The sequence below is a fragment of the Phragmites australis genome, chromosome 18 (assembly GCF_958298935.1).
Source record: "Phragmites australis chromosome 18, lpPhrAust1.1, whole genome shotgun sequence".
NCBI classification, from domain to species: Eukaryota; Viridiplantae; Streptophyta; class Magnoliopsida; order Poales; family Poaceae; genus Phragmites; species Phragmites australis.
This window is the reverse complement of record NC_084938.1, coordinates 8916792-8932712: the sequence shown is the minus strand read 5'-3', so window position 1 is coordinate 8932712 and position 15921 is coordinate 8916792. Positions and strand designations below refer to the sequence as shown.

At 39.5% G+C, this 15921-nt stretch overlaps 1 protein-coding gene across 1 annotated transcript; it reads left to right on the top strand.

Moving 5' to 3' along the window:
- Positions 1–1810: 1810 nt before the first annotated feature.
- LOC133899622 (uncharacterized) lies at positions 1811–5433 on the top strand. Its single transcript, XM_062340634.1, has 2 exons — positions 1811–2039; positions 5138–5433. The coding sequence occupies exons 1-2, from the start codon at positions 1892–1894 to the stop codon at positions 5233–5235; spliced, it is 246 nt and encodes an 81-aa protein (XP_062196618.1). The 5' UTR covers positions 1811–1891; the 3' UTR covers positions 5236–5433.
- The last annotated feature ends 10488 nt before the right edge of the window (positions 5434–15921 follow it).

Below are 15921 nucleotides of genomic sequence, written 5' to 3'. Positions count from 1 at the left end.
TCTCTTATTATTTGTCTTTAATTATATCTTGATCTATACTCCTATAAAATACATGATTGTGACAGATCCGATAGATCTCCATCGTTTACCAGAGTTGATTAAATGGTCACCGTGCAAAGTTAGACCATATTTCTCATTCCAAAAATATTTTAATTTTTCATTATTTGCCTTCCATACCCAGACGTCCAATATTTACCTTCCATATATTCAATTTTTCATTATTTATCTTCCATTCTTAAACGTTATCTTTCATACATTCACCGCATGGGTCCTCCAAAGGGTGCACCGCCTCCCACATTTCACCTATAACATAGGCTTTCTGAAGAGGGTGCATCATCGCCCGCACATTACTTTCACAGTCATCTACTACGGAGGTCATCTCTATCATACTATTTTTACACCAAGTTACTAAGGAGAGAATTATTTTCTTTCACTAAATAATTGTCACTATCTTGATCATTCTCACACCGTTGATATGAATGGTTCTTTTCACTCTCCTATCTAGTTACTCACAATTCTCCTTCCTCCTGAAATTACTTGACTATATTATGAAATTCGTGTATACGAATCTCTCTTTTATTACGCTATTTTTTTACTTATTTGTATCATTATATCATAAATTGATTCCATATGTATGAAACACTTATGCAATTCCTAGTATTACTATAAGAAACGTCTATGTAATTGCATTTTTCTCATTTTTTTTTTCTAATTCGAGGGCTGAACTCTGGACTTTCAAATTTTTGTACTAAAATTATGTAACTCTTCCTGTAGAAATTTGGTATTCATCGTATTTAGCTTTTCAAGTTTAAGATAGTTTAAATCACAATGACTTACTACACTTTTGAATTTTACATGTTTCAAACTTACAAAATTATACATCCAAAAATTTGATTATCGTATCTTAAAAAATGAACTTGTATATGCAAAATTTGCAGTATCGAATTCTAGAGAACTACCTCAAAATTTTCTTCTTAGTATAACAAAAAGTTGCCGACCTAAATCACTAGTAATGTGTTCTCCAGTATTCAACTGACAGCAATGAGTAAATATGATTATCTCTATCTATACTTCTATAAAATAGATGAGTTGGATAGATCCGAACGATTTTCATCGTACATCTTACATGATCAAACGATCCACAATTAAAATTAATCCCCCATCTTCTCCCCTCGTTATTGTTTGAAAACTTCTAATTAATTTAAAAACCTATACAATTAATAGACATTATCAGTATTAATAAATATTAATGTATCATTATTTTCTTCCATCTATAGAAGTGTATTTTTAATTTTCTCTTCTGTGATTTTTTTTACCCCATCACAATATTATAGATTTCACGTGAAACACGTATGTGATTGCTATCTCTACTATATAAAATATGAATTGGTTTTGCGTCACCTGTTCTTCCTACTCTCTTCCCATCTAATATAAACTCTTAAAATTTAAATAATTTACCCATTTTTATCATACACCCTCGTTCTCTATCCTCCTCGTCTTACTACCACTACGGATATGTAACTCGTTTTACTAATAAACATAAATTAATTAATTAAGAGAGAAATTAACAGATAATCTACTACTCATTTTTCGAACCCTATCTAAAATCAAACTACGATATCGCTACTAACGTATTCATTCAATAGTTTTTTTATAGCGCATCCATATTTTCATAACTTTTTAGCTGAAACGTACGCTAGTAGAAACCAAATTGGTCAGTTTTGATCGTTTGGATCTTTGAGGACTACAATGGTATTATTTGAGACTTAAGGACCAAATTAGCGATTACTTCAAAATAGGAAATTGGAAATGAAACCCACCAACGCGACGCGTAGCCCACCGGTACCACGCACGACCGAACTAGCACAGCACTTAGGCAGCGGCGGCGGCGATGGGAGGAGAGGCCACGAGTGCCGGCGGCGGGGGGTTCCGCGCGCGTATTGACCACTACCTCTACAGCGGCGAGAAGAAGCATGTCTTCGCCGGCATCGCCATCTTCGCCGCCGTCTTCGGCGTCCCCTGGTACTTCATGACCCGAGGTATCAACCCTTCCCCCCACCCTAAAACCCTAACCGTGATTCCATTCGTCCTCATTATTACAGTGAATTGTTGGAATTTGGAACATCTGTTAGGTTCGCTTCGGCTAGTGTCCTATTCTGCACTTCTATCTATGTGTTGCGCGGCTAATTCATGAGAACTAGGGTTTGGTAATTTCGGGCTTAGCTCGATTGGTGTTATTTTTGGCCAATCTCTGATAGTTGGAATGGATCTCCGCTCTCCAGGGTAACATGATCTAAGGGTACTGGTTTTGTTTCCTGAGGTGGTAATGTCGTTTGGCATTTAGGAGCACATCAAAAGGGATTATATTGGGGGTTCAACATAGGGATTCTTTTGCGCTTGTTCTGTTGATATTATTTCATTCCTTTGGAACCTGTAAATGAAGTTATGTTTAGATTGGTCAGAATGGTGAGGCACTTGAGGGTTTTGTTCATGTGCTCGTGTCTGGACAATTTGATATTCAGGACAAGGTGAAGTTTTTCCTTAGAAATGCATAAATCACATCCTTGTGTTTGTGTTTCCTATGCCTTAAACTTTTTGGTGGTTGGTGAGCAAAGTTGTAAGCTTAGATGAGCAGTATGCATATATCTCCACCGGGAGGTTGCTGAGCTTGCAAAATAGCATTTACTGAACAAAGATGGATAGGAAGTTTGTACTTTTATGTTGGTTGACATGCATACCGTGTTTTGCATTATAGTTGCTAACAATTGAAAAGATGGTGGATCTTCAATGAGACAATTTAGCTGAATAAATATAGTCTGTGAACAATGTGATGAGAAATATGTCCTACGCATCCTCTTCCATTATGATAAATAGCAACGTAGTTTTGGAGGTTCAGCTTTGACGTTTTATCATCAATCAGGTTAGGCAGGGTATGAAAATTTCAAATTAGACAGTACTACAAATATATTCATGATACACTTTAGGGAATTGGATCGCCGTTGGAATACGTTACCCTTTACTGAAACCCACACCCTTCCATAGTATGTTTCTGTATATGTTCTGCTTGCAAAACAGTAAGCACTTTGTTATGGTTCCTGTCAACATAGGTTAAGAATATAGCTTTACCGACAAATGATACTACTGCACTTGAGCATTTTTCATGGAACAACGCAAGCATGTATGGGTCATATAGTCGTAAACCATGCACTTGACACTGTCCATGATGCAAGGCCTGGATGTGATTATCAGCACTGCATGTTCAACACTGATTACATTGGATGACCATTATGTATGTAGGTATACTCAACATTGCATAAATCGTGTAGCAGGATTTATCTATGTAGCTTTATAGAAGTATCTAGCATCCATATCTTAAGGAGCACTACATTATATCAAGGATTTATTGACATAAGTTGCCCATCTCGTGTGGAACATTAAATTGTGTCAAGGCTCTTGGGTTTACTGACTTAGGTTTGCATGATCATCGATGACAAGAAAAGCCACTATGATGCTTTACCACCATTCACCTTGGCTGCCGCAAGTGTTATAGTTTGTACATGTTGCAGATCTTGAATTTCAACCACTTCTGGTGCTACACGGCAGTAGCACAGAGCACCTTTGTGTTTACTAGTTAGGAGCCTGAAACAACCCATGGCATCATGAAGTGCTAAAACATTTGTAATTTGCATCTGTTGTTTACATAGGATCGAAAAAGTACAGAAACAAATCTTTGATTATCACTTGTGTTGTTTTTAATTTGGTTAGTGGTCTTTAAATTTGGTATGGTCGAAGCAAATAAGAAATACTCCATCCGATCCAGATTCCAGAATAGTAATCTGTTAGGACATCGCATGGTATCCAGTACCTATGTCTGACCTTCACCATTTTTACATAGATGTTAATAAAAGCTTTAAACATACAATCATATGTAAGTAATTTTAAAAACAAACCTACTAGTACCATTTCCATGAGAGAAATACAAATTGTTTTTGCGTATATTAGTGGTCAATTTTTTTAAAATTTGACTGCACGTATTCTGAAGTGATATCTATTTGGACTTTTGGGAGCAGATGGAGCAGTTATACATACAACAAGGTAGTCTCAATAGGATTTTCGGTATAAACTGGTTAAAATTTCGATTGATTTGTGTCTGACGCTATCTTTAGATTTGCCCTTACTGGCATATAATTTTCAGTGGTGTGCCATTAATAATTTAGCGTCACAAACAATTGAAAATTCACAGATTTAAGCGGTCTTTATTAGAATCACATTGCACAGGCCCTAATATTCAAGTGAGTCACATGCAATGCCAATCTTTTCTCAACCTTAATGCTGTGAAACTGTTGAGTATCTTAATCCAAAATTTGGATAACTATGGCCAAACGCATGGCTTGAGAAAGAGACGTCCACATGGCATGGCATGAGAAAGGGTCTTCCAAATGGCATGGCTTGAGAAATGGACTTCTAAATGGCATGGTTTGAAGAGGCAAAATGGTCAAATGGAACTGTGCTTAGAGGAGAGATGCACAGCCATATGAAAAGGAGGGAGAGAGGGAGGGAGTAGTAGAGTTGATATATGTGAGAGAAAAGCTTTTCATTCAATTGCTTTCAAGCAACTCAGATAAACCTTCTTAAACAGACCTAGTAAAGTTCAACTACAAGATAAGCTGATAGGTATACTAATGCAACTAACTTGCTCGTATAAGAAGTATCCCAACTCAGCAACTCTTCTCCATGGGAGTTCTCTCACTTCTCTTGTTCCTGACTTTAATGTCCACATTTGGCTGCCGTGTGCCATGGTCTGACTGGCCTAAGTGCACAATAGAAACGATTCGCTGCATTCTGGATTATAATATAGGAAATGATGACTGCACATTGATATCGGATGTCTTATACTTTCCCTTAGTAATACAGTTTACCTGTTCTGAAATAAATACCCGAAATCATTGCATCACATTTCCTTTGAAGTGTTCTTGTGTTATTGAGATATAGCAAAATCCCAAGAGAACAAGAACTGATTTTTCTAAATGGTATCATCAATCTTAGACGTGGACTGTTGCTTTGCTGAGGTGGTTTTTGTTTGGGTGTTTTTATTTTTGTTAAAGGCACCGGTAAATGTGTGTTCTATTCATCGTAGGGGCAAAGCACCAATCCCACCAAGATTACATGGAAAAAGCTAACAAGGCGAGGTCGGAGAGGCTTTCTTCTGGACAGCCACCGGCACTGAAAGAATGAAGTAGTATTACCTATTTCTGGTCCCTGACATTGAAAGCTCAGCATACTCTGTTTTGATGTATTATCGGAGGATTTGGTATGTTGTCAAATAAGCAGATTATCTTTCTTTCTTATTTCATTAGCTATAGAAACCAAGTCTGGCGTAATACGTCACAAGAATTTTTGTCAACTGGAGCCTCCGTGCCCACCTTTTGTGCTGTTCTTTAAGGACACGATCGGTGCAGAATTCCTGCAGTATCCGCTACCTGCTATTCCCTCAGTGGTCCTATTTCAACTAAATGTTTTCACTTAACAAGTCTTGGTATTCTTCGGTTGAGAACTTGAGATCCATCCGAGTTCAAAGTCTTGAATGATGGTAGATATAGGGGAAGCGTCCATAAGGTTGACATCCTCACTGCTCACGTACGCATCGCGCACGTGAAATGGCAGTCCCCAGCAAACGTACCAAAACCTGTAGTCCAAAAAAAGGGCCTGGTACTCCCTGGAAAAAAGGGAACAGGAAGGGTTTGCTTCGCGCCTCCCTGTACTGTAGTGCACCCGAAAATTTCCAATACACAGCCCGCGCGAAAAGAATAGTGCGTTTTGAGATTCGGGAGTGCTGCGTATCTGACAACGTCAGTTCGTCTTGTCCCTCTCCTCCCAACACCATTCTGCCACCGCCTTTAGAGTTAGGGTTGACGTCGCAGGTTGTGGTTGGCCTGATGGTGGTGGCGGGCGGAAGTTGCAGAGCAATTTCAAATGCGCAAATGATTAAATAGAAAGAGGAAAGACCATTAAGCTTGACAATTGGATGGTTTAAGCACATCTTCCTCAAATTTTAATGCTCATTTGAAGTAATGAAAGGCTGTAGATGAGAACGCTAAATGAGATACTCGACACATGATAGTGCAGTCCATATCTACTTGCGGAATTTTAGGAATAAACTTATGTATTTTGTTTTCTTTGAACCAAATTCTTGTTCATATGAAAGAAAACACTTTCACGTTCATGCATGTTGGTGCGGAAATTCTAGAACCACAGTTTTCTACACATGTATTCATGAGAAGTTACCGGAAATTGTCAAAACCAAGTTGATAAAATAGATAAAACTAAGATGATAAAGTACCTTATTTCAGATTGGAGTCCATAGAAAGCAGAGTCCGCTAAAATGATACAGAATGGTTAATTCAATTAATATTGTATATAATTATTTAAATGAAAGGAAGGAAAAAACAATTGTGTTCCTGTTGCAATCAGAAGACTATCAAGGAAATGCACGACCTCCTGCTCAGGTACAGAAAATAGAAAGAAATAACGAAAAAAACATGATGAGGAAGATGATAATTTTAATATAACAAACGCCTGTGAGATACTTGAAGGTGAAAGTGCATCTAGACCCTTTAAGTAGGTTTTAACTTATTGATGATAAAATGATTAAGAAACTAATATGTTTATCTAAGTTATGAATATGTTTAAGTCTTAGTTGAGAAGACATATGACGTTTGACACCCGTCGAAACGAAAGGAGAAGCAACTAAGAGTATTCAATAGGATTTAAATTCTTTTATTTTTGAAATTGAGTCTAGGATAGCCGCTCTATTAAGAGGGTTGCATTTGATTGCTTGATTAGTGTCTCAATGCTCAAGATATCCTTTAGAACCAACAAGTTGAGAGACACACTCACCCACGGCCACCGGGTTAGTTCTGCAAAAGTTCACTGAGTCCGGATACTCCGGTGTTCACCGGATACTCCGGTACTCAGTGTTTAGTCCGGAGTCTCTGAGGTAGACTCCAGTAGAGAGTCTCGGTTCCGATTTATTTTTATTGGAAAAAGATCGGAGTTTCCGGTGTTCACTGGATACTCCGGTAGTTGGTGGGTTTTGAGGCCGGAGTCTCCGAGGGAGACTCCGCCAGAGAGTCTCGGTTAAGTCTTTATTTTTATTGAAAAAGACTGGAGTCTCCGGTGTTCACCGATACTCCGGTAGGAGAAAAAGTTTTAACCGGAGTTTCTAAGAGAGACTCCGGCAGGGGTGTCTCAGTTAGCATTTAATCTTTTTGATAAAAAGACCGGAGTCTTCGGTGTTCACCTGATACTCCGGTACCTGGAGAGGCTATAGGGTCCGGCAAGTCTCCGGACTTAGTCTTTTTGAAAGCCATGTCAGGACCGGAGACTTCGGTGTTCACCGGAGACTCTGGTAACTTAACAGAATTGTAACGACTAGTTCTGACACGTTCTGTGACCGTTCTGACGCCGTTTTTAGATTTGGGACCGGATACTCCGGTGTTCACCGGATACTCCGGTTAGGTCTGACAGAACAGTAACGGCTAGTTTTTGAGAGAGGGCTATAAATACTCCCACACCCTATGGCATTTAAGGCTTGCTGTTGCTGGTGAACTCTAGACTCCTTGAGCACTTTAAGAGCATCCAAAGTCCCTCCAACCACCTCTAGTGCAAAGTTTACGAAATTTAGTGAGTTTGTGTTTGGAGAGGGTTTAAGCCACTTGAGCATTGAGTTCTTCCTTGAGCATTCGCTGTGATCATTACTCTTGAAGCTTCGTGCTTCTAGACGGCAAGGCGTCGCCCGTAGAGCACCCAAACTTTGTGGAGTGCCACGGGAAGTTTGTAATCAACTTCGAATTGAATAAGGAAATTCTAGCTTGATCTTTGTGGTCGCTAGAAGAGGATATGGTTGGAAAAGATCCGGCTCTTTGTGAGCTCCTCAACGGAGATGTAGGCACTTCTTTGTGAGGTGATCGAACTCCGGGATAATCTCTCGCATTCTTACTTGTGCAATTTACATAATTGTGTGAATTTGTGATTCTTCATATAAATTGCCCTAGTGATCATCTTACTAGTATTAATTGTTATTTTAGCTCATTGATAACTAGTAGACCTAGCTTCAACTATAGATTCTAGCTACTTGCTTTAATTCGTAGTTGTTCTTGATTTTCTGTATACACCGGAGACTCCGGACTAGACCGAATACTCTGGACCAGACCGGAGTATCCGACCTTCACCGGAGTATCCGACAGATTTAATCCGTTGTTTTAGTTTTAATTTTCAGAAAAACCTATTCACCCCCCCCTCTAGGCACTTTCAATTGGTATCAGAGCCTAACCTCCTACAAGGCTTCACCGCTTGGAGGATATTAAAATGTCGACATCCGGAAGTTCGAGGGGTTTTAAAGATGATCCATCAAAGAGTGATGACAGTAATGGTAAAGGAAAGGGAAGTGAAATTCCTTTCAATTATGATCGTTTAAATTCTTCAAGCAACTATATCTCCGTGCCTTCCGGGTGTGCACCATTTTTCGATGGTACACATTATGCCGCTTGGAGGCACAAAATGAAAAAGTATTTAATCTCTCTTCATCCTAGTATTTGGAAGATTGTTTGCACAGGATTTGAGTTGCCGGAGGAAGATCAAGAGCTCACCTCAAGTGAAGAACAAAATATGCATCGCAATGCTCAAGCCACAAGTGTGTTGCTTAGTGCTTTGAGTCCGGAATAATTCAATAAAGTGGATGGACTTGAAGAAGCTAAGCAAATTTGGGATACTCTTCAAGTTGCTCATGAAGGGACAACAAGTGTAAGAGAATCCAAGATAGAGCTGCTTGAGGGCAAGCTAGGAAGATTTGTGATGGAAGATCATGAAACTCCTCAAGCCATGTATGATCGGATGATGGTGCTTGTGAACAAGCTAAGAGGGCTTGCGAGTGAGGACATTGATGATCACAAAGTGGTAAAGAGATTGCTTAGAGCATTTGCTCCTAGAAACCCCACTTTGGTGACACTCCTCCGAGAGAGAAGGGACTATAAGAGGCTTACACCAAGCGATGTGCTTGGAAGGATCCTTGCTCATGAGCTCATGGAAGAAGAAGCAAATGAAGTAAAGCTTCATGCAAAACAAAGCTCAACCTCAAAACACAAGGAGGTTGCATTCAAGGCAAGCAAAAGCAAGCAAGCTCAAGAATCAAGTACAAGTGAAGAGGAAAGCTCCGAAGATGAAGTAATGGCCTTCTTTGTGAAAAGATTCAAAAAGTTCATGAGAAAGGGAGGCTATTCAAAATACAAGAGATACATGCCCAAGAAGAGAACATCAAGGAGGGCATGCTATGAATGTGACGAAATTGGTCACTTCATAGCCGATTGTCCGAACAAGAAGAAAAGAAAGGACAAAGAAGACAATAAAATCAAGCCATACAAGAAGGACAAGAACAAGATATACAAGAAGAAGTATTCGGGCCAAGCACACATTAGAGAAGAGTGGGATTCAAACTCCGACTCTGACTCCGATGATGAAGGAGTCGCCACCATTACTATCCATGAGCCAACACCAAGAAAATCACTCTTAATGAGTGATGATGATGACGACTCCCCAAAGTGCTTCATGGCTAAAAGCTGCAAGGTAAAATCTCAATCCAAACTTTTAGATAGTGATAGTGAATATGATAGTGATTGTGATAACTTGTTTAAAAGTTTGAATAAAAATGTCATGGCTAAAATAAAGGAGCTAATGGATACAATAGATAGTCATGAAGAGACCCTCAAGAGACAAGAGGACTTGCTCATCCTTGAAAAGAAGAGAAACCTTAAACTCGAGAAGCTCTTTGCTAAAGAGAAGGAAAAAGTTGAGAAATTGTCAAATGATTATGATTTGACCAATTCCTCAATTGCCGACCTTAAGAGTAACAATTTCTTGCTTCAATAGAAATTATCTTGTTTAGATGAAAATTATATAACTCTTGAAATACAAATTGATATCCTTAAGAAAGGCTCATCCAACTCTAGTGAAGCTAATTTACTATCTAGTGCATCTACTAGCAATGGATGCTCTCATTGTTTCAACTTTGATATAAATGCTTGTACAACTAATGTTGAATCCTTGCAAGCGTTACAAAAGGAGAATGAGAGGTTAAATGCCTTGGTCAAATACGGGTGCATCAAAACCTATAAATCAAAAGATGCACTTTACAAGACCATCCAAGCAAAGGATAACAAGCAAAAGAGAGGTCTTGGATTTGACCAATACACGAGCAAGCCTAATGGTTGTATGCTATTGAATGGAGTGGAATTCCTCAAGTTTGTCAAAGGAGGTAAGCAATTGATCACACGGCTCAAACAAGGCAACCAAAGACTCATGCTCCTCAATGTTCATTCTATGCCTCATATATGATCAAGAGAGACCACCGTGGTAAAGTGGTTGCTCTTTATGTTGGTCCCCGCACAAGAGATAGAATTGTTAAAAGGAATGTGTGGGTGCCAAAAGCGCTTGTGACTAACGCTAAAGGACCCAAACAAATTTGGGTACCTAAAATAAAGGCATAACTTTGTTTTGTAGGCATACTCCTCCGGTGGATCAAGTTGGGTCATGATAGTGGATGTACAAATCACATGACCGGAGAAAAGAGAATGTTTTCCTTTTTTGAAGAAAATGGAGGACCTCATGAAAACATCATTTTTGGCGATAATGGAAAAGGAGAGGTAATAGGCCTAGGTAAAATCGCCATCTCAAATGATCATTCTATTTCAAATGTCTTATTAGTCAAATCTCTTAACTACAATTTGTTATCTATATCTCAATTATGTGAGATAGGTTATAATTGTCTTTTTACAAATGAGGGTGTGATTGTCTCTAGAAGGGAAGACGCCTCAATAACTTTCACCGGTAAGTTGAAGGGTAAATTTTATCTTGTTGATTTTTCAACGGATGAAGTGAAGCCTAAAACTTGGTTGATGGCTAAGTCTAGCATGGGTTGGCTTTGGCATCGCCGACTAGTTCATGTTGGCATGAGGAATTTGTTTAAACTTCAAAAGGGTGAATATATCCTAGGACTAACAAATGTTTCTTTTGAGAAAAATAGAATTTGTAGTGCTTGTCAAGCGGGAAAGCAAGTTGGAGCATCTCATCCCGTGAAAAATGTGATGACAACTACAAGACCATTGGAACTCCTCCACATGGATTTATTTAGGCCGATTGCCTACATAAATATTGGAGGTAACAAATATGGTTTAGTTATTATTGATGACTTTTCACGTTTCACTTGGGTATTCTTCTTGCATGATAAAAGCGAAACATAAGCTATTTTCAAGAAGTTTGTAAGAAGAGCCCAAAATGAGTTCGAAGTGAAGATCAAGAGAGTGAGAAGCGACAACAGAAGTGAGTTCAAGAATATACAAGTTGAAGAGTTTCTTGATGAAGAGGGAATCAAGCATGAATTCTCGGCTCCTTACTCCCCTCAACAAAATGGAGTGGTCGAGAGGAAGAATAGGACTCTAATTGAGTCCGCAAGAACAATGCTTGATGAATACAAGGTATTGGATCAATTTTGGGCGGAAGCAATCAACACCGCATACCATGCCATCAACCGGTTGTATCTACACAAGATATTGAACAAGACCGCATATGAGCTTCTAACCGGTAACAAACCAAACGTTTCCTACTTTAAGGTTTTTGGTAGCAAATGCTTTATTTTAAACAAGAAGGCAAGAAGTTCAAAATTTGCTCCAAAAGTAGATGAAGGTTTTATGCTTGGTTATGGATCAAATGCCTACGCCTACCGTATTTTCAACAAAACCACCGGTTGCGTTGAAATTGCAAGAGACGTAACATTTGATGAATCTAATGGCTCCCAAGTGGAGCAAGTTGATCCTAATGTGCTAGGTGACGAAGAAATACCAAGCGAAGTAATAAAGAAGATGGCAATTGGTGAAATCAAGCCTTTAGAGCAACAAAAGGTTCAAGAGACTCAAAATGATCAAGATCAACCATCTTCATCAATGCAAGTGGAACCATCAACATCAACTCAAGATCAAGACGACAAACGACCACAAGACCAAAATCAAGACTATGAAGACCTAAATAACTTTTTGGATGATGAAGTGGACGATATTCAACATCAATCTCAAGTGCCACACCCACGCGTTCATCAAAGCATCCAAAGAGATCACCCCGTGGACAACATACTTGGTGATATACAAAAGGGGGTAACTAGTTATTCAAGAATTGCAAATTTTTGTGAATTTTACTCTTTTGTTTCCTTTTTGGAGCCTTTGAAGGTAGAAGAAGCTCTTGATGATCCGGATTGGGTGATGGCTATGCAAGAAGAATTGAACAACTTCAAAAAAAATGAAGTTTGGTCTTTGGTGAAAAGGCCAAAGCAAAATGTGATTGGGACAAAATGGGTCTTCCGCAACAAACAAGATGAAAATGGGATAGTAACAAGGAACAAAGCTCGATTGGTTGCTCAAGGGTTCACTCAAATCGAAGGTTTGGATTTTGGTGAGACTTATGCTCCCGTAGCTAGGCTTGAGTCAATTCATATATTATTAGCCTATGCTACTCACCATGATTTCAAGCTATATCAAATGGATGTAAAGAGTGCATTTCTCAATGGATCAATCTCCGAATTGGTATATGTGGAGCAACCGCCCGGCTTTGAAGATCTCAAGCATCCCGCACATGTTAACAAACTCCATAAGGCGCGCTATGGGCTAAAACAAGCTCCTAGAGCATGGTATGAATGCCTTAGAAATTTTCTTGTCAAAAAAGAGCTTTGAAATAGGCAAAACCGACTCTACTCTTTTTACCAAGAATGTTGATAATGATTTATTTGTTTGCCAAATATATGTCGATGACATTATATTTGGTTCTACTAATCAAAAATTTTGTGAAGATTTTAGTAGGATCATGACAATGAGATTTGAGATGTCTATGATGGGGGAATTGAAATTCTTTCTCGGATTTCAAATCAAACAACTCAAGGAAAGAACCTTCATTTGCCAAACCAAGTATATCAAAGACATGCTCAAGAAGTTTGACATAGAGAATGCCAAACCAATCAAGACACCTATGCAAACTAATGGACATCTTGATCTCAATGGAGAAGGCAAAAGCGTGGATCAAAAGGTATATCGTTCCATGATAGGTTCTTTGCTTTATCTATATGCATCTAGGCCCGATATCATGCTTAGTGTGTGCATATGTGCAAGATTTCAAACCGCTTCTAAAGAGTGTCATTTAATGGCCGTTAAGAGGATTCTTTGATATTTAGTTCATACACCTTACCTTGGCTTATGGTATCGTAAAGGGTCATCCTTCGACCTTATCGGCTATTCGAACTCCGACTATGTCGGGTGCAAAGTAGATAGAAAAAGTACTTCGGGGACTTGCCAATTCTTGGGTATGTCCTTAGTGTCATGGTCATCCAAGAAACAAAACTCCGTAGCCCTATCTACCGCCGAAGCCGAATATGTTGCCGCGGGAGCTTGTTGTGCTCAACTCCTATGGATGAGGCAAACTCTAAGAGAGTATGGTCACAAAACATCCTAAATTCCACTTTTGTGTGATAATGAGAGTGCCATCAAAATAGCCAACAATCCTGTACAACACTTAAGAACCAAACACATAGATATTAGACATCATTTCTTGAGAGATCATGCAACAAAAGGGGATATCGATATTCGCCATGTGAGAACCGAAAGACAACTAGCCGATATCCTCACTAAGCCACTAGACGAGCAAAGGTTTTGCGAGTTGAGAAGTGAATTAAATATCCTAGATTCATGAAACGTGGCTTGAACTGTTGCATACATTTGCTTGTTATAGATTTGTAACTTTCTTAGCTAAAAGTTTGCGAAAACTGCATTTTTGAGTGATTTTCTCAAAATTATTTGGTTCTTTGATCTCTCGATCATGATTTGCAATTTGTGATCATAGTTATGTAATGATGCTTGTTGGCTGATCACATTTAGCAAATTAGTCCTTTATGTCCAACAGCTTTCTCCCGAAAAACTCCTCCCAAATTTCAGCGTTCAATCTATTCTGTCATAGTTCCAAGTGCCGGAATGTCCGGTGTTCACCGGAGTATCTGGACCTGACACTGTTCACTACTCAAGCTGATTCCTGTCCTGGTTCCAGTTACCGGATAGTCCGGTCTTCATCGGAATCTCCGGTATAAGTATCAGGACCGGAGTCTCCGGTCTTCACCGGAGTCTCTGGTATAGTATCAGGACCGGAGTCTCCGGTGTCTCCAAATTTCTTATATAACCCCCTGCCCGAACAGTTCCTCATATTCATCTACTCTCAACTTCTCTCTCCCAAACTTACTCTCTCCGGCGATTTTTGAGGAACAACCAAGGAGCTTCAAGATTTTCATAGTTTCTCACTTGGATTCAAGGCCAGAATCTCCGAAAATCCCTATTCATCAAAATCCCCGGAGTATTTTTGCTCAAAAAGGTACTTTTTCACAAATATTCCCGATCTCTCAATGCCCTTGTCTAGGATCGTTTTCCATTGGTAGAATAGCTCCATATACTTCCTAGAACTCATCCCTAAACCAGATTCAACTCTTATCGGTCGAATCTTCCAAAACCCTAGGTTTTGGGGGATTTCTCGGGATACTCCAGTGTCTGCCTGATTTTCAGCAACCTCTTTTAATTAGTGTCTCTCATGTCCACAAATTCATTCTATCTCTCTCAGGTTATTTGCAATGGTCGGAGATCGCTTTTTAAAGGGTCACACATTTGAGAGGAAGAAGAAACAAAAGAGTGATCCTCGCGCTCAAGAGGCGAGAGCACCGGCACATTCCGAGGATAGTGGAAGTGGGCACGTAAGCGGTGAAAGAGTCCGCAAAGTGGCCTCAGGCAGAGGTATTCACATCGAAGAAGGGGGATCTACTGAACACTATGAAAGAGATGTTGTCACTTTATGTCGGACCAAAAGTCAAGCAATGAGAGGCCGCGAAAGTGGTCGTGGAAAGGGCTTAGCCAAGGTGACAGCAAGAAGGGGAAGAGGTGGGATGCCTTCTCGAGAAGAGAGAGGCAAAGGCATTGCTACAGAAAATAGTTCTGAGCCCGAGGATGATGAGGAAGAAGAGCAAACTGATGAAGTCATTGGACCCTTGAAACTCCATAGACCACTAAGAACTGCTAGCATCTTTGACACTCCAAAACAAACGATGAACTACATGAAGCATGTATCCAGGGTGGTCAATGAGAGATTGAACAACCCATATGACTATGAGAAAAATGTCGCAGATCATCCCTTTTGGAATGACTTCCAAGCATATTTTTATGAAACGGTGATCTTGGCCAAGAAGAAGCCAATTACTCATATGCAGTGGATTGATTGGAATTACATAGCTCAGAAAGATGATCCCGTGTTCAATGAAGTCATTGCTGCTTGTGAGAGCAAGAAAGTTAAAAACATAATGGCTTTCAAGTATGATTGGTGCGAGGAACTTATTGCACAATTTTATGCTACCGTGTGGTTCGAGGGATCTGAGAATCCCGTTATGCATTGGATAACATAGGGAGTCAAGTACAGAATAAGCTTCAGAGGATTTGCTCATCACTTTCATTTTGATACTCGAGACACATCCAAAGATCAAATCCATAACGAGAATCAGCTGACTTTGGAAGAGCTTGGGTTCATGTATCTAAATCATGGACGAGTCGAGTTTGGAAAACTTACAGGGATGAGACCTTTCTACCGTTGCTTAAACTCCCTGTTTCGACTCACCTTGGCACCTAAGAGTGGGGATGCAACAACTGTGCGGAGCATTTCTAGGAATCTCCTCGCCGCCATGTCCAATGATCATGCTCCCTTCAGTGTGGCGTATTTCCTTTGGGAAGAAATTGTGTTTACATCCAAATCGCCCATCAAAAGCTGTGGATACGCTCCCTACATCATGTCTATCATTGAGAG